This window comes from Salarias fasciatus, chromosome 1 (genome assembly GCF_902148845.1).
Source record: "Salarias fasciatus chromosome 1, fSalaFa1.1, whole genome shotgun sequence".
Classification (NCBI taxonomy): Eukaryota; Metazoa; Chordata; class Actinopteri; order Blenniiformes; family Blenniidae; genus Salarias; species Salarias fasciatus.
Genome location: NC_043745.1, coordinates 20,404,236 through 20,424,115, shown reverse-complemented (window position 1 = coordinate 20,424,115; position 19,880 = coordinate 20,404,236). Strand labels below are relative to the sequence as shown.

The window sequence follows — 19,880 nt, the reverse complement described above, 5'->3', positions numbered from 1 at the left end:
TTGGAGCAAATCCACCAGACTGCTGCGTGATTTCAGCCTCATTTTAGGCAGCAAACGTTTTCCCTTCATTCATCTGAACAGCAGCTGTGATTTTAACCACGGTCAGAAAAAAAAAGGTATTTTTTTTCTGTAGAAATCTTGAGAGAAGAATTAAATTGTGAATAAGTTTATTGCGTTTCGCTGCTACTTGGTCTGTTTATCTTGAGTCATCTGCACCACATGCCAATAATTCTGGAGGGAAATCGTCAATACAGTTCAGTGAAACAAGTGCAATGTTTTTCTGTTCAGGCATTTAAACACAACAACACGTTCTGCATTCAGATGGAGGGGTGCTCCATCAGGCGGCGCCTCCCTGAAACCACGTTCATGTCGCCTCACTCTAGAAGCAGCAGAAAACCCTGTCACATGATTTAAGCAACACAACAAGAGTCAATAAGTGTGTTGAAAATTTCTCTGCAGTTTTAATGTCGTTTCATTGTGGCGTCACGCGGTGGACGCGACTGTGTGGAGCCGGTCTGACTGCACTGCAGGCCCGCCCCGAGAGGCTGCAAGAAGGAAGGTGCAGTTATCCTCAAACCCTGTCTGTCAACCAACAAAACATGAAATTCAAAATGTTGTGGCAGCTCAAAGTTCACCGAGAACCCTTTGCATGAAAAACACCATGACTGAATGTGCGTGTGTGTGTGTGTGTGTGTGAGAGAGAGAGAGAGAGAGAGAGAGAGAGAGAGATTAAGAGGACATGGGAGGGGAGGAGTGTTGGTCTGTATATTGCACATCTCAGCATCTTCAGAGTCCAGAGTTCATCCTGAACTTCAGCACCATGAAACGTTGTGTGAGTGCACGGTGGCAGATGGAGGCCGTTTGGTCCGTGTTGTGTTTCCACTCTGGGGCTGTGTGTACGTCTCTGGGTTTTCTCTCTCTTTTCCCGCCGGACATCACGGCTGTTTTGGCCTTTCCAGCTTCATTAAAGGCTCTGCGGTGTCTGAGTCACTGTGGTGCTTTCTCTCTCGCGGAGGCTCCACTCTGCTGCAGCGTGTCCACGAGGGGGAGCGCATGTAGCCGCCTCTGGGCAGCACGGGATGGTGAGAACCTGCCAGCCAAACACACAAATCATCAAACCCAATGCTCATTCTAGAGAAGCTGAGATAGCTAGTCTAAATTGTGAAATAAAACACTAAATCGGTGTAACCCCCCAAAGTTCACCAAACATATCAACTGTCAAAGTGACGGCTGTCACCCTGTTTTGAATGTGATGCCATGAAAACAGCTAAGCTATATAGCGCACCAGACACATTTCCTTCTATTCAAAAATGCAGTTGCCTTAAAGTTTAGAAGAGAAGGAAAGCGCAGCTCTACAGCTGCTGAATTTCAAGTTGCAGCAAACTCCAGCGCTCCGTCCCAGAGGAGCAACGGAAACACTGAAACATTCAGTTGCTGTCTCTTTCTCCCCCAGCCACGGAAGTCTTTAATCCACACTCGTACACACAACAACTGCACATCCCAGCCATTTCTGCTGAGCTCAGATTGTTTTTCATTAAAGGACATTGCAGTTCATACTGGATGCACCCTTAAACATGTTATTCTGCATATTCTGTATTTTCCTTCAGGTTTTCTTCCACAGTGCTTCTGTTATTTTACGACTAATGAGGTCAGTGTGGGTGATCGTCTGTCTCTCTGTGTTCGTCCTGTGATCGGCTGCTGAGCTGCCCCGCCTCGTGTCAGGATCGATGGACTCAGCAGCTCTGGATGAAGCAGTTTCCACTGGCAGGTCTCATACACGCATATGAAGAGAGATGTGTCTGCAAACTGACTTTGGGTGTCGGCTACCCGAGAGCCTAAGTTGAATACAAGGAGCACAGAAGATGGATTAAGGCCTGACTTGACAAGATGGTTAAGATAAGATAGAACAAAACATATTTTTCACAAATTAGAAATTTTAAGATTGAAATTCATCCATTTGCCTACACCACTATTCATAATTTCTGCTGCATGCAACATTTAAAACACATTTCTTCTTGAAGCAAGTTGGGGTTAGGTTGTTCTTTTTTTTTTTTTTAATTTTTGCAGCCATTACTATGTGAGGCCACTTGGTGGAGATGTTGACCCTGTGAGAAGACAGCCGAGAGAACAGATGACTGATGGAAAGTCTCTTTAGTGCACATGCTGGATAAGCCTGATGTTAGGTCTCCCAGTGAATGTCATACTCAGTACCTGGCTTATATACCTCCCCAAAGACACATCTATATCTTCACATGCATTAGAGACAGGAAGACAAAGGCAGAGGGGGAAGAGGAGGCATTGATCGCAGATGATTGATGGTGTTTCCACTCAATCTTAATGAGAGGAGCGGCGGTCTCTCCGCAGCAGCAGGAGGGAGTCTACAGCAGCATCTGCTGATGGCTGCTGGTTATATAAACGTCTGTCTGCAAGGTGTGCACGCTGCTTTTTAAGCTGTGTAATTATCTATGTGAGGCACACAGATCTGTTTTGCTCTCCCTGAGTGCTTCTATTCACATTTTTTTGACGTGTCATATCCTGACGTTTCATTAAAGGGAATCTGTCTGCCTTCTTCAAGAAAGATGTGAAGCCGCACATTTCTGTTTGCACACCGAACCTGTTTGCTACATAAATAGATTTCCCCGTTTCCTTGATGTTCGGAGCTCTCTTGCTGTCACCCAGAGAGTGCTGTTCACTGGAGGGGTACTGTACTAGACTCCAAACTGTGCCGCTGGCTCGCAGCCATTAGACTCTTCTTCATAATGTTTCTGACTGGCTGCATCCCGCTTGCAGACAATCTGTGATGAAGAGGCAGATGGTTGCTGTAAACACCAAGTCTGAGTTCATATGTGTGCATGTAGCTTGCAGGAAAACATGCCTCTTTCCAAGCTTTTCAATAAAACAATTGTTTCATTTGTGTCGACTGATCTTCACACAGCTTGGTTTCTGTTTGTGAACTCGGGCAAGTATTCAACGAGCATAAATGTGTGTGTTGTCCTGAAGAGCTCGGAGCAACTCTAAAGCTGCTGAGCTGAGCTGAAAATAAATTATTATTATTGAATGAACTTTTTCCAGGGGGTCTAGGAAGCGCAGTCCTGCACTCCCACCGAATTAACCTGAATGACAACAAGCTGTAGCTGCTGCAAACCTCCAAGATTATAACTAAATGTGCTTCCAACATACTGTTATTCAAAGTTGAATAATTACAATTCACTTAAAAAAAGAAGAAGGTAGTGGAGTTACTTTTTTTTAGGTTACTTAAATAACAAATGAGTGAGTTAAATCAACAAGGCCCTGCCTCACTTGAACCATCACTCTTATTTAATGTAGTAACTGACAGCAGCACTAATGTGGAAAGCATAAATTACCACTTAGTGTGAAACAGCGTGTGTGACATGACATTCGGTGGTGGTGGTGGTGGTGGGGGGGGGGGGGGGGGGGGGGGGGGGGGGTTGTTCATCCTCCCACACCTTGAACAGTCCCATTAGTTGGGAGTGAAGTGACGGCTCCCACACACGTCATTCTGGTCTATTCCAGTTTAGTAGTCTTAAAGGGATATTTCAGCATTTTGGCAAACTGGCCCATTTAGCGCAATTCCTTGGTCATTTCGAACAGCATGCTTACCTTTTTGTGAAGGCGAGCTGTTGTTTGTTCAGAGGCGAGTCGGGAAAGGTTTTCGGGACGGACACAATGGAAGTGAATGGTATTTTTGGTTCCCCTTGTCAAACTCATCAAATACACAATCCAACAACCCCCAAACACTTTGGTGGACACGTTATAAACCACACATTCACTACGCTGTGGAACACCAACAAATAATATTGTAGCGTTACGACATTGAAGCAAATACTGGGAACTACTTTTTCTTTTGAGATCACTACGCCCAGACGCCATGTTTAGTAAGTAGTTCTGTCTTAGCAATCTTCGTATAAACAACTCAATCTGGTAATTTTGCATCAATATTTCACAGCGTAGTGAATGTGTGGAATATAACGTGTCCACCAAAGTGTTTTGGGGTTGTTGGATTGTGTATTTGATGAGTTTGACGAGGGGAACCAAAAATACCATTCACTTCCATTGTGTCCGTCCCGAAAACCTTCCCCGACTCACCTCTGAATAAACAATTGGCTTGTTGCACAAGATGGCGCTCTACAACATCGGGTCAACTTATATGAGGTTGACTACCTCCGGTGGACTTCCGGGTGCGTTCTCTGGGGTTGTCAGCTAGCGGTAGAAGATGAGCCTTTTAACTTTCCAAATAAAGCGATTATTATATTATATGTTAGTATTTCGCCAACAACTGCAGTTATGGCCAGGGAGTTGTAAGAGGAGAACGAGTCCTGAAAACGAGTGAAAAGGCAGCCTGAGTTGTCACGCTGTCAAATAGAGGGACGGCAGCTGCGGACTCGGTTTGGGCTGGAGCACTTTGCTGGATCAGATGAACAAATTCGCCTTTACACCAGGTTAGTACACATTATTTATGGGCTATGTTGAAAACATTATTGTTGTTCAGATATATTTTTAATTAGGACTAATAGCCGTTGTTGTGCTAGTCATCAATGCTCATTTGTTTTAGGGTAAAATGTTGCCTGCAAAGATTCTTTCTCTGATTTGTCGGAAATCATGTGGGCTACAGAACTGCCTACCGAGTTTATTTCTCAGGTATTTGTATTTTCTTTCCCAGATTTGCCACATATAAGCACTTTCAGTGCTTTTGGAGGTTGGTGGAGCCAAGAGCAAGATGATGAATGTGGACACATAATCTGAAATAATCAGTAAATGGGCATTCTGCTGACAACTGCTTGTAAATAACACCTCATACAAGGCTTTAATTTCAACGAACAGTGTATTGTTGATGTACTTAATATTCTATGTACTGTAATTGTTAGATGCTTCTGATAAGCTGCAACTATTAAATTTGAGACAAAAATAAATTGTCTATAAAATTCATCTAAATATGCAGTAAGCATCAAGTTTTAATGTTGCTACGTGAGATTTTGACACGTATACGGCATGCATTTTTCTTATGTAATCCACATTTCAACTATATATTTTCTTCTTTTAAAGAAACTTCCCCGTTTATGAGCTGTTCCTGTTTTTGATGTACGATTTGTTGCTGCAATATAAAGGATTGATCATTTATGCAAGTATCAATACTTTTGATACAAATAAGCCCGCACAGTTTGCAGTTCCACAGCTCATTTTGTACCATTTATGAATGTCAATAAAGCTTACGGTAAATGTCAGAAGACATATTGTTTATGAACTTTGAATGCATAACTCGTAACACATTTTCAACGTGTTATTTTGAATTGCTATTTAATGATAAGGCTTTAATGAGGCAAAGTACATCACTAATAGTCACCTTTGGCAGGTCCTGCAAACACTGTGTGTAAAACAGCGACATGTTTGTTTGGCTTTTATGGAGTGAAATTAATGCCAAAACCTCTCCAACACAAAAAACGTGTTTTATTCACAGCCGATGATTCACACACAAACTCAGTGTGTTTTGCAAAAGCAAAATGTCATTCACAACTAATGCACTTAGGTTTGTCCATCAAAAAAACGTTCCACAAATTAAAAAAATATATATCTGCACTTACATTAAAACATTCTTTAAGTGCAAAATAAAATCTTTCAAGATTAATTTTTTTTTCCGAGTACAAAAAACAATTCTGCGGGTTGGAGAAAAAAATCTGCAGGTTGGAGAAAAAAATCCGCGGGTTGGAGAAAAAATTCCGCGGGTTGGAGAAACTTTTCTGCGGGTTGGAGAAACTATTGGCTCCCCAGCGTCACGTGACTTTTGGCAGTGATTTTGCACCTTCCTGATTCGCATCCGCAGGACTTAGGATTTATTCACAACTGCCAGTGTTGTGTAATTTGCATGCCACAACAGGAGGTGGCGCTGTGCGCGTTCACGTTTACAGTGTTTACAGTAAATGATCATGTACTGTGCTTCAGACAGAATTAAACACAAGGAGAAATGGACCAAAACAGAAAGGCGACGGACTGTACGGAGACCAGCTGGACCCGGTTCAGACCCGGTTGGGCTCACTTACCGCTCCTGTTGTGGAAAAGGCTGCCTGGAAGTGAAATGTCCATCAAAGCATCGCAGCAGCACGGCGCTATAGGTTGTCAGGGCACAAACTTTTGTCTGGATTCAGTGATGGCATTTTGAGCCAGACACAGAAACACTACAGCCAGACAGACTCACATCTTTGTGACAGCTGCTAAGTTTTGTGACTTAGTTGTGTGGACGCCGGTGGACTGCAAGGTGCACAATGTTTTCCTTCATTTTATTTGCAGTGTTATTTGTTTATGCACAATCTAATCGTACTTTATACAGTTGCAGTGATATTTGTTTGCACAGACTTTTGCACCTTATTTGAACTGTAACTAACTTTAACAGTGTGTTGCACTGCACAAGAAGATTGGTAATAAACAGAATACTTTGAAACCAGAAATGGTGACATTATTGCAGCATGGGTAAATGGCACAGTCTCACAGAGGATTTCCCATTAAAATGAAGTTTCATAAATAGCTACTGAGCTACAATATTTAATTTCACCATAGTCTTATTAACTTATTAAAGCAGAGGCTGGTTTTTGTCACCATATGAGCAGTAACAGCTGAGGAGATTTACCTGTCCTGACAGAATGAAATGTTCAGGATAAATATTAGAATTAAGCAGAGGAAGACTGTTAGCCATCAATTTTATTTACAGAAAAACAGAAGTTGGCCACATATAATCAAGATAAACAAAACAAGCGGTTCATCTCAGCACACATGGACTTAATTTCACCATTCATTCGTTTACAACTGACACACTGCTCATTCTCCACCATGTCGTTCTGTTGTGGAGCTTGATACACATCAGGTGTGTGAGGTTCAGGTGTAGCCTTTTTCTCCGTTGGAATCTTTCCGCAGCGTGTGTTGAGATGTGATGACAGGAGCGCAGTCTGGATGAGGTTCATTCACTTCATCAGCAGCTCTCCTGAAAAACACACTTGCCCATTATGACTTTTAACATGAGGTCAGTTACAATGTACTCTCAAAGTCAATCTCCTATGAGTGAGGACAATTATGATATAAATTCAACAGTAGAGGGAAGTGGAAGTGGAGGAAAGAGTGTTTGCTTTGCCACTACTGCCCCGTGGCTAACGCTCGCAACCAGCTAACACCACGGACACCACAACATGGGTTAGCTCCGGCAGTGACAAAAATGACATGTACCCACGAAGATAATTTAATTTTTCATCAACAATGACCACAAACTCACCTGTTGGCTGCTCAGGGCGTGTTGTTTTGGGGCGACTGACTCACTCCGTTGTGGTCCTGGCTGGTTGTGGATGGTGCTATGCGTTAAACGGCATCAACAGCGCCACCTCCTGTTGTGGCATGCAAATTACACAACACTGGCAGTTGTGAATAAATCCTAAGTCCTGCGGATGCGAATCAGGAAGGTGCAAAATCACTGCCAAAAGTCACGTGACGCTGGGGAGCCAATAGTTTCTCCAACCCGCAGAAAAGTTTCTCCAACCCGCGGAATTTTTTCTCCAACCCGCGGATTTTTTTCTCCAACCTGCAGATTTTTTTCTCCAACCCGCAGAATTGTTTTTTGTACTCGGAAAAAAAAATTAATCTTGAAAGATTTTATTTTGCACTTAAAGAATGTTTTAATGTAAGTGCAGATATATATATTTTTAATTTGTGGAACGTTTTTTTGATGGACAAACCTAAGTGCATTAGTTGTGAATGACATTTTGCTTTTGCAAAACACACTGAGTTTGTGTGTGAATCATCGGCTGTGAATAAAACACGTTTTTTGTGTTGGAGAGGTTTTGGCATTAATTTCACTCCATAGGCTTTGCTCTGGCACTGACAGCCAGCGGGCGGAAGTTCTGGTGGTCATATCTGCGAACCCGGAAGTGATTTTTTTTGCCGCTCCATGCAACAAGCCAATAGCTCGCCCGCACAAAAAAAGTAAGTACGCTGTTCGAAATGACTAAGGAATTGGGCTAAATGGGCCAATTTGCCAAAATGTAGAAGTATCCCTTTAACATAACGTTAAGTATGTAGTATAACTAACTATATGCACTTGTGTGTGGGGATGCAGTCGTCATCAGAACTTGGCACGGTGCCTGTTTTTCAAAGAAATGGATTAATGAAGAAGTGCTGATGAGAAGAAGCAGCAAGGTCCTCCAGAAACACAACAGCATCATGACTTACACCTGCGTAGCTGTTTCAGCGACAGAATCAAAGGTTGAGGCTGTGCCTCTGGTAGTTTTTCAGGGTTATTTTTTTTTATGGCTCATCAAGTTCTTCTGAGAAATAAAAGAACAGAAAGCCTGCTGGACTCAGTCTTTTGTTCAGCGTCTGTGGAGCAGCTCTGGAGAGAAACCTTGAACAAAACACTAAACACTGCTGGGTTTGAGCTGTTCTGGAATAAAGCTGTGAAGTACAACTGCTGATCCTCTTCAGTACATTGAAAAAGCATTCCAGCTAAAACTACAAGCAAGACAATTGAATGAGCAAAGGAAAAAAACTAAGAGTAAACCAAACAAATGAAACTGACATTTAAGAATGATGTGCTGGAGATTGAGATGATAAGCATTTAAATGTCTTTTGAAGGATCAGACCGTTTCCAGCAGGGAAACGGTGAATTATTTAGGAGCCCACATTTAGCATGAACTCGCTCGCCCGTCTTCAGCTCCTCTCTTCTCCTTCTTTTAACCTTTTCCTCAGCCACTCTGTGCACTCAGCAGTTTCTACATCGTGCACCGAAATCCTCACACAGCAGACCCCAATGGTGCCTGACCCACATTTGTAATGCAAACTCCTACAGAGGGTAATTTAATTTACGTCTCACCCTGAAGCCGCCGATGGCGTCAAAGGACATATATTATGTACATACATTTATTATACAGCTCATCTTAGAATTTCTTTACTTATATAAGTTTATCAGGACTTTGTGCAATAAATAGTCCAAAATTTGTGGACGAGGCTCAGTGATGAAGGAGATTTGAGGGAATCCAGATGAGACAGAACAGCTGGCGATTACAGCTGAGACTTGCACAGTAAGTCACTCTCTCTAGTTCTCTTGCTTGTTTTCACGTGAAAATACACACACAGTGCTTTCATTGTCTACACAACATCTGCTGGAGACACCAGAAAATCTCTCTTCTGGGTGTGAAGAACTGTGTTGCAAGATGTTGCAAAAATTTTTAAATTGTTTTAAAATTATGGCTTTTAGTTGGAAAAATAATTTGAAAATCTTAGCTCCTGTTAAATGTTCTGCTATTCTGATTTGTGGCAACAAAGAGGCAGAATATGACTGTGAATCACACGAAGCTCTAGAAACTCGGTGTGGTGAAGCAGGAGAGGCTAACCGGACGGCCTAAAACAGATTTGGCTGTCAGGACGATCGCTTTAAAGTGTTGGAAATCAAACAGATTATATAGGGACTTATTTCAGGCTGAAGTAGCCTCAAAATGATTCAGCTTCCTAAAACACATAGAAAAGGTTTCGTGGAAATAGAAAATGAAATACACAATATGCAGCATTGTGCTAAATGCTGAACATCATTGATTTAAATAAGCACATTTGTCGAGCAATTCAGACTTACGATATTTGCATTTTACAGTCCAAAGTTATTGGCTGATCTAATATATTGCTACTTGCACGTAAAACTATCAGGAACACATTTGATTGAATGGAAATGGATTCTGCAGTAGAAGGAAAACACTCCTGACATACATCCAGAGTTTTTGGGTTTATACCTTCAACATGAAGGAAACAAAAGGTTGGTGAAGTGATGGCGTGAAGCCTGAAAACTTTTGCACAATACTGAATTTCTTTTACACTAAGAAGTCAGAATAAAGTCAAATTCTGGCGTGGTAACTGCACTTCTTTGCTGTGACTGACTGTTGAATCGCAAAATATACAGAACGACCAAACTGGACCTGGAGGCCGCGAGGCTCACTGGGCATGAGGGGAGGTGGGAGCGCCAGCGGAGCAAGTTCACCGCTCACATGCAGGGCGAAGCCATGATTAAAACATGACAAAACATTTAGTGCTTCCACTTGCAAACTGTGAATAAGCTGCTGCTTTGACATACAGTGAACTGTGTCACCTCTTTAATATGCACAGGACTCTTCTCCTGGATTTCAAAACTTGGACTACGATGTGATGGGAATGGTTTGGCGCAGTCCCGGCTCAGAGCAACACGCTTTTCCCTTGTTTTTTCACCACTGCGAGTTAAAGGCTTTAATCTAAATGTTATTAGTCATCACAATCTAAATGGCTTCTTAACAAAAAAAAAAAAAGCTTCACAAAGTAAAAAATAAAAGCACTGAAATACTCATTTCACTTTAAGTGCAGTTTAGATTTGACACACTGATGATGATGATGATGATGATGAAGCCATATGAAAATTTAAATCTTTATAGCTCAGCGGGGGTTTGATCATCCTGCTGGACCATAATGATTTGAATCTCCCTGATATGTTGGTTGTGTTTCTGCCATCACCACTGAGGGCAGTGCAATTACAATAGGTTCGTGATGATCAGTAATCCCAAAAGTTGTCATAGATACTTGTTTCTTTCCCCCACGATATATGACATATCTCCATTATAGCTGTAAAGAGCTGCGTGTCTCCACAACAGAAATAAAAGAAAGCGATCACAGACCAGATCAGCTTTTGGAAATGCTTGTTTCTTTCTTCTGAACTCACTGATTCAACAAAACTGATCACTAAAAAAATGGCAACATACGTATGTCAAACATCATCCTGCTAAAACAACTAATGTTTGTGCAATAAACTGAAGAATGGAACGTTCAGAGAAACCCAGCATTTAGATTCCATAATTCTAAGGTCAACTATTGTCAGTTGAACAATTCTTGCTCCGCAGCATAACAGCAACATGCATGTATTGATTTGATATTTTCCAACAATTCAGCATGTTTCAGGTTGTTTTTTCAAATAGGCCTCATCAAGCCGCATTTCTAATTTTTAGGTGTTGTGCTTGTTTTACCTGCAGGAGATTCATTGTGGATTTCTTCGTCAGAATCTGCGAAAACTTCTGCCAGTTCCTGGTCGGACATGTCGGTCAGCTCGGTCAGATCCAGGAGGTCAAAGTGCACTTCTAATGAAGACACACTGCTCAGTGGTTCTGTGACACAGAGAGAAAGAGAGATAAAACACCTTATTTGTAGTCTTGAGGAAAGCTGTGATAAGAAAACTGCCCACTTAATTTTGCTGACAGTGCAGTAATGCATCTTTAAAGAAGTGAGGGATGAACAGCATTTTTTTTTTTTTTTTAGTAGGTCAAGTCAGCTGCTCATGAATCTCTTTTGTGCTCCTAATCAGATCAATAGCTGGCTCTCGCATTGCTGTTGTAAAATCAATTTGAATTTTACTCTCATCCTCCCTTGTCAGTACATCTCTTGCAGAGTACTCTCTCCAGATATATTCAGCGTACTGGGAGATTTCTACCGCTGCAGTCAGAGAGCGTCTCGGTTTCGGCGTGACGCCTGTGTGTCGACTCAGGCGGCGGCTGAAGAACTGAAACAGGAGCTCAGTGGAGATGAAAATAGCCGGTTCTTTATCGCACGGCTATCTCCATTTTTCTCCTGGGTGTGTTGCACCTGTTCATTTCTCGACAAGCTCCTGAGTCTGTAGCAGGCGGGACGCCGCCACGCCGCTGCTGCACACGTCAAGGTCAGATTCACATGCGGCGTGCTCCAGCGAGCACGCATTACAATAAGGCAGCCCACAAAGAGGACATTTCAATGGACTGCGTGCACCACAACATTTATGCAAAGAACACGTAAGACAGAGGGTGTGACGACATTTGCTTGCCTCAGCAAAAAAAAAAAAAAAAAAAAAAAAAAAAAAGGGTTAGGACAAAATCCAGTCTAATTGACCTGCACTAATCTGCCATTGCAGCACGAAGCAGGCCGAGGCAGATGGATGCATGCCTGAATCACTGGATACCAACCTGCCACGCAAAGTGAAGCTTGAAGCACATCATCGGCCGCTTGTGGGCGCGACTTTGTGCCGAAAATGACGGGTTGCACGACAGGTTGAAAGCTGTTATTACGCTGCGTTTGTTTGCACGCTGTTCTGCAGGCTGTTTAAGGCTGGAGGAGCAGAGATCCTGCTGCTCTTTGTCTCCTGCTACATTTAATTCCCCGCATCGTCCTCCTGATAGGGCGCATATTGATTTATAGGGGGCTATTCATCATGGCGAGGCAGCGTCTGGTCATTGTGCCATGTTTCAAATATATCAACAGCAGAAAAGCTACGCGGAATGAAAAATAAAGACAATGTGCCAAAAAAACTAACATCAGTATGTGGAAGATATTTGAAGTCTGAAGATGTGGCTCTCTATCGAAAGGTTGACCGTTCATCACAGTTTAACGGTGACTTCACATCCAAAGCTTTGGGAAAGTTTTCCTCTGTGTGAGGATGTTAACATTCAGTGGAAAAGCAGCACATTACCGATTTGTGAACTTTAATTTCAAACCTGCTCTTTGTTAATTTTTAATTTTCGTTCTTTTCATATGACTTGACGGGCATCAACATAATATTCTCCCCTTGTAGCTAGAAGGAGTTTATCAGTGCTTTTGATCCCCCGTTTGGGAGGCAAGAAGAAACTGGAGGCAGTGAGGCTGAGGAGACTGTGGGGGAGGAGATGAAGAGGAAAGAGGGAGAAGCAAGATGATGGGAGGAGCGGGAGGTAAGAAGCTAAATGCAAAACAATAAAGGGTGACTGGAGGAGAGAGAAAGTAGATGAAACCGAGGCATTATGTGGAACAAAATGCTCCCTCCCTCCACGTTCCGCCATTATCTTCAGTTGGTTGCGAGGCTATTCCCATTTTGCTGCACTTGTTTTTTTTTAACCATCTCCCCCCTCCCTCTTTTTCCCCCTTTCCACACCCTTTCTCCTTAAATAATTGATCAATGCATTTTCAGTCCCGGGCAGACGCTCTGAAACAACCGCCCTCGTCTCAAAAGCCAATCAGCGAAGCTCTGGGACGAGGGGACGACTGACAGCTGAGAATTCATGCTGGGAAAATAAAGGGGGGATTTTCGTGCCTGGAGCTAATGGGAAAGACGACTACCTCTCTCTGCAGAACCCGTACGCTCACCGTGAAGTCATATTTCTGTGATTTGCTTTAAAGCAGGCGCTCAGCGGTTTCACCCTCATGTCTTTGTAGTGAATGGGTGTGAAATAAAGGTGTCTTAATTTCACAGAGAAGTAACGTAGTGTGATGCGGTCAGCCACAGTGAGCTGACAGTCGCTTGCGTGTTGTGGAAAAAAGGTTTTCTTCTCTTTGATCTCTTTTCTCCTTCTCCTTTCCTCCTTCAACACACAGATGAGTTTTTTTCATTTGGGATCAACAACAATTGGCAAATAAGCAGGAAGAAAGGGTAAAATGGGCTTGAATTTGGGATGAGGAATAAGAGAAGAGGAAGGATGCGCCTGGCATGTTAAATCTGCATAATCCCCTCCTTCTCCTGCCTCCATGAGCTCAGAGGTCACGAGTTCAGACCGAGCAGATTGCAGTGATGAATCGGCTCTGGTAGAGCGAATGCTCCTGAGACAGGGCCGGTCTTCTGAGAAATATCAACATGCAACACAGAAAATACAGGAATTATGTAAAACATTTTTTTTTTTTTTTAAGCAAATTATTTTCAACTAAAATGATTTAGGTGCCATGCAGAACTTTTCAATGTGGCATGTTATTTTCTCTTTGCTATCTAACACCTGTTACATATTTATAGTTATACACTCATCTCTGTGTAAGAAACTATGCACAGCTTAGGTTTTTTTTCTGTCAATAAGAGAATTACCAAAACAGTACAACGTGGACACATTTAGAACATTAATATTATTTGTAGAAATCATCTGTCTGGCCAGATTGAACTCTCTGGCAGGAGAGTGTTGGTCTGTAAGCCACATGTTTCACATCCCTGCATTACACTCACTGGGGAGGTATGAAATAAGTTTAAATTCTACTTCTGTAAATCCTTCAGATTGCTACAGGGTACTCACAGAAACAAAAAGAAATCCGATTTTGGTACACCAGTGTGTTCTGAAGGAAATGATTACAGTTTCTTCTTTTTGTGATTTTTCTAAATCAGTCCTAATATTAGCTAGACAGCATTTATATCATGAAATCTGTTGGATAATGTCCTGTCGTCATAGTCTATTCAGCAGTAAGTGCAACTCTATTCGATGAGGTGAACTTTTGAAAGAAGAGGAAGAAACGCAGAAGTGAAAACTTTGGTCCAGGATGTCTGATTAAGGCAAATATGAACCAAATATGAGCCTCCATACATTTTTAATGGCTGATTTCCTCCTACCCTCTGCACCTCAGATCTGTTTACTTTACAGTTTAAAAGGAGTTTGCAGTCATCTCTGTCTCTAACAGCACGGCGTGTTGCACCTTTTTTTCTGATGTTTAGTTTCTGCCAGCAAATGACAGCTTGCTCTTTTCAGGGAAATTTAAATGCATTTATTCTGATGGTAGGTTGCTCGCTCCAGTCTTGACCTGAAAAAACAAAGTCACAAGTGATTCAGAAGCTCCTACAGTCCTTTTTTCAAGCATTAAAAGGGGGAGAATGTGTTTCTTTGTCACTGTGATCGAAGCGGCATTTTGCTTCTGTAGCCGCGTGAAAAATCTTAATGGGCAGCCAGAGCAAAAAGCACAATCATCGGAAACAATTACTTTGTGGAATGCAACTGAAACCTCTTTGTGAACATTAAAATCTTTCTTTCTTTTTTTTTTTTGCATTGGTCTTGCATCAGAATTGACTGTAATTCTTTCACTTCCATTCCCATGACAAAAAAAAAAGGTAGTATGGCCACTTAGGTGTTCACAATGAATCACAGAAAGACATTTCCTCCGAATGAGCCGTCTCTCTGAAAAAGTGTTCAGTTAGTGAAGCATATAAATGCTGCCTTGTCACCCGTGCAGCCCTGTTTCTGTGCTCCTGTGCCCAGGGAGTCTGGCACGTAGAGGGAAGCCTCCGTAGGGGCTGAAGCACAATGAGACCTTTCAGTCGACTGAGGAGCAGAGATCTCTGTGAATGTGAGACCAGAATACCTTTAATAGACAGTGAGCGGTGAATGGGATTTGGAAAACGTGCACTTCGATGCATTTATTACTAAGTTTTCTGTTCTGTGAGAGTAAATACTCCTAAATGAAGCCTTTTTTTAGGAAATCCTCCTTCCTTATCTCATTCCTCAGTGAAGTCTCTTGTTATTGATCCAAGCATCTTGCTCAAGGCATTTCCCACCTATAATCATCTATTAACACATCCTTACTGCCAATGAATATTCATCACTGTTTCGCTCCCTTAACATCTCCGTCTCTCCACCTCCTCGCCAGTCCTTACGTCTCTTCTCGCTGATGTGCAGCAGGCTGGCGGTGTGGCCCGACAGGCTGCCCTCCTCCTCCCCGGACGAGTGCTGGAACAGCTCCTTCGACAGGTCTCCTGAGCTGGAGGGCTTCAGCAGCTTCTGGATGTCTTTATTGGGCTCTGTCATCACAAACAGACCGAGACACAGACAGTGAGCAAACACAACGAAAAGCAAAGATACCGATCATACAATTTTAGATCGCTAATAGAAAATTACATCATTCATGGAGAGTCGTTGCTCTATCATATCAAATCCAGTCTCGCACTGAGAGCGAGAGACCGAGAGATGAAAAGATTATAGAGATTTCCCAAATTGAAAGAACTCGGGGTTTGTTTATCACTCGTGTTCACTGATAATCCTCCTTGTACCAGAATACTCTCGGGGGGGGGGAAATGATCAAGCCTATTTTCTGTGTTTTCCAGACACCGGGGCAAAATTAATCCTCTTCACCTCTCAAGGATCAGTCCTCCCAGTTGCGTGGTATTCTAATACATGATGCATCCCTTTCAACATGTATTCATTACAGATGTTTATCTTTGGACAGTGAGGAGCAGTTTTCAGTCAATATATCTTTTAAACCCCTGAGAGTTTGTCCCAGACCACACTGAGTGAAAAGCAGGGAACATACATCGCCACACACACACACACACACACACACACACACACACACACACACACACACACACACACACACACACACATTCACACCTAAGTGGAATTCTAAGGTGTTTTTTTGACATATACATTCCCCTGAGGGTGCACGGTCGTGCAGGTTCTGTGCATGTGGAAGCTCTTGCAAGGAGCTGCTCAGTTTATGTTTTTGTGTTTCTATTTTTAAAAATTTGACATTAAAATGCTTGCTTGTGGTTTTCAGACAAGCGGCTGAAAAACATCCCAAACATCTATTCAAAATACTTCACAGTGGGCATCAACAAAGTCCGAAAATAGATGGTGCTTAAGACAGCATCCCTTCACATGGGAGTATGCCTAAACTGACTTAGTAAACCTGATCAATGCCAGCCTGTTTGACACAGCTGAAAACACACTGCAGTGAGACTTGAGTCTGACTGAGACGTGGACGGGGCAACCATGAGTCGAGACGTACATTCCTGTAGAAGGTCACTGAGCTCCAAGAAGTTATTTCTGACATGTGAATCACTGAGTTGTGAGCAAAGTGCAATATTTAGCAGAAAACATGAAGTAGAGTACAGCAAAGTAAACTTATTACATGATATCATGCAGAGTTGATGCAATATAGTGTGGGAGTGCACGCAGCTTCCCGATGGGCCGCACCAGATGGCTGGAGCATTTAGACTTGCAGTATGTTCACAGACTGTTGAATTTCTTCTTTCAGATGAACATTGTACCATGGCTGAGGCGAAAGCTGAACATAATGGATTCTGGTTACACCCCTGAAAAGCACAGAGCTCATTGCCCGCTATTGATTGATTTCCCTAGCGATGCGCCACACAAACCGAAAGACGATCACTTTACCTCTGCTGTTATAATGAAATGTTTGCTCAATATTTAGACAGTTAACCAACAGCTATGATTTCCAATTCCCACTGCTGTGTTCAGCACATTTCCACGGTTTCTATTCATCTATCCATCATTAGCATGGTGAAGGTAACACATTACACCTTTGTTGTATAAGAAGCTTTTTTAAATATGATTTTCCTAATATCTGAGTAAAGTTCACCATGCAATCCACTTACTCTTTAAAACTCTGCTGTTTTCAAACCTTCTGATTTGTAGTGTTAAAGCCAACACAGTTATTTGTTATCAGTCTTGTTCAATACCTTGTTGAACATAAAGACAAAATGTTTTTTTTTTTTTTTAATCTATAAACTTTATTGTTTGATTGAGAAATGTGCTTTGAACGTACACATTTCATCCTTGTAAATCCTGGTTGGAAAGTAACTGATACTTAAAGAAGTAGGCTGCCCAGTTGGTGGACTGGTTACTCTAAATGATGAGTCTAACTCTTGGTAACAATGTTAATCAAGGACAGAGAGAAAGACTTTCAGAAAGTCGCGGAGTTATTCAAGCGTGGAAGAAGACAGGTTTACACAGATGGCCTGATCTAGCCACCACCTGCTGAGCGAGCTGCGAAGAAACGTGTAAATAATGAGAATGTAAGTTACAGCTGGCAAAAGACGGCATGCTATCATATATGTGGCCTTTTCACAACGCGGCTGACCCCATCGTGAGCTGTCAGCTGTGACGGTCGGTGAATCAGCTCGCCCCAGACAGGCAGGCAGATGGAGCGAGACGCAGAAAACAAATGATAAGGCGACAACGATGTAGCGTGCCACTGTCAGAAGTTCGGTCAAAATCAGCATGTTGTTCTAATAAATCACGGTCTGTCTGAGAACCTAACGCGCGCTCTTGAAACCTTTTTCACAAGGTCATTGTGCTTTATGAGTTCGGCCTGTCTTCTGTCTTATATGAGATTTTATTTTGCAGCATTCTCTGCAGCAGGAGTGTCAGACATGCAGCATGTGGGTCTAAATCAAAGGTTCAATGCATCCTGCAGAATGACCTTGAAAAGAGCGAAAATAAAGATGTTAGTTGCAATTTTTCAATAAAAGTAACTGCTGTTACCACTCGTGTTTTTTTTTACTTGTACTGTTTCAGTCACACTGAGCAGCAGAACTGAACACCAGGCAGCAGCAATGATTGTAACAGTGAGATCAGTGACAGAACTGAAAGGTAACTATCTTAAAAATATCAGAAGCATCAAACTGTCATACTGTGAGGGTGAATTTTGAATAGCATGCATGCTGAAGGCAAGAGAGTCTGTGTGCTATCACACACCTGAACAGAAACACTGAGGTAGATAAAAAAAATTGGGCTGCTTCGACTTTTTTATAAGTGCATGAAACGTGAAGATTTTAAGGATGTATTCATTTTCTGTTTCATTTCTTGTAATAAAAGCTAATGTCCCGTGTTATTTTATGTAGAGAGGGCACTCCACCACTGTGCGCCAGGGATGATGAGATTTAATAAACTCAGAATTACACTCCAGTCTATTTAGTTTTTTTCCCTTCCTTTTTTGCAATAATTGAAATTCTCACACACTAGAATGGGACAGAAACACTTTCATCTCCTCCCAGAAGACCGCTGTTTCACAACTTTGTCTGCCAACATTTGACCTTCTTCTGTTTGGCACAGTCATGATCGATATTTAATTTCCCTTTTTCAGGAAAATGATCTCTCAGTTTACGATGCGCAGGTAGTACTGGTCACCAACATGCACAGGCAGGCCACATCAGTAATGCTGTAGGAGAAGCTATAAGTACTGTAAATACTACCAGCATCTGCTGAATTTGCAGATTATAACAGTTGAAGAGCCACTAGTTGAGCCATTACAATAGAGAAGGAATGCAACAATTCAATAGTAGTTGAAAGCATTGCCCAGGCTCAAGAGCAAACAATGAAATATAATGACTAACTACCACATCCTGTTTGGCTCACTTTGAACATGAAAAGATAATTTAACAAATCACCTCTGATCTACAGCCATGTGGATGTGTCAATATGTAACCGATATGTTTTTTTCCCCCCACAGCTAAAACATTATCAGTTTTCATGGGAGGCAGTGAAGCATTGTTCTGAGGTGCCATGCAGCATAAGCATCTCTGTACAGCCTTTACATAAAGACCATTTCCATCCACTCTGCTGCTCCATAAGTTGAAGAGATGCTTTTGTACGACTGACCTCAACAGAGCCGTTATAAAAAGGTCTTAACTTTAATTAAACATGAAGCCTCAGTGCACCCTCCACGGCTGGATGTCGAGTGAAGACAACAACCACAGGAGAATATAGTTGTATATTTAAAATATTTGGTTAAAAAAACTCTTGGAAAGATAACAGTTGTGACAAACAATGAGGGACATTGTGATCCAGTCACTCAGCAAATTCCCAGTTAGAAAAAAAAATACATGCAGAGAGAAGGCAGGCACGTAACGAGAATAACTAATTTAACATAAATATAACAGCACTCTACAACAGCTGTGCTCAGTGTTCAGAGATTTGAAACAGAAAGGGCAGAAAATGGCTCTTACCTGGGCTCCCTGCCCCTCCCTGTGCCTCCATGCAGCTCAGTCGAGAGTGTCCTGCTGTTCACCACCAGCATCGGAGAGTGCACGAGACAAATGGGGAGTAAAGAAGGGAGAGGCGATGGGAGTGTGTGTGTGTGTGAGAGAGAGAGAGAGAGAGTGTGTGAGCGTGTGTGCGCGCAGAGAGCAGAGGGGTAGGGGTGGGGTGGTTGGCCCTACAGCACTGAACTGACTGTGTTCCTCCTTTTTGTCCGCTGCTGCTCTCGACTCTGTTCAGGTGATGCTGGTTCTTCCTCCCGCTCGGTCCACCTGCCCTCCTCCTCCTCCTCCTCCTCCTCCTCCCCATCAGAGAGAGAGGGAGGTCTGGGAACAGCGACATCGCAGCACATTT

General features: G+C 42.4%; 1 protein-coding gene across 1 annotated transcript; it reads right to left on the bottom strand.

Annotated features, from left to right (window-relative positions):
* Positions 1-306: 306 nt before the first annotated feature.
* On the bottom strand, positions 307-19,625 carry dbndd1 (dysbindin domain containing 1). Its single transcript, XM_030090178.1, has 4 exons — positions 19,496-19,625; positions 15,404-15,547; positions 11,031-11,168; positions 307-1,090 (listed from the first exon to the last, which is right to left on the bottom strand). Exons 1-4 carry the CDS (start codon positions 19,524-19,526, stop codon positions 936-938), a joined length of 468 nt encoding a protein of 155 aa, XP_029946038.1. The 5' UTR covers positions 19,527-19,625; the 3' UTR covers positions 307-935.
* Between the last annotated feature and the right edge of the window lie 255 nt (positions 19,626-19,880).

Coding starts and splice junctions, on each gene's coding strand:
- dbndd1 (XM_030090178.1), bottom strand. CDS start 19,526: ATGGAGGCACAGGGAGGGGCAGGGAGCCCAG. Junction 15,548..19,495: donor GGGAGGGGCAGGGAGCCCAG/GTAAGAGCCATT, acceptor TTGTGATGACAG/AGCCCAATAAAGACATCCAG. Junction 11,169..15,403: donor GCACATCAGCGAGAAGAGAC/GTAAGGACTGGC, acceptor TCTGTGTCACAG/AACCACTGAGCAGTGTGTCT.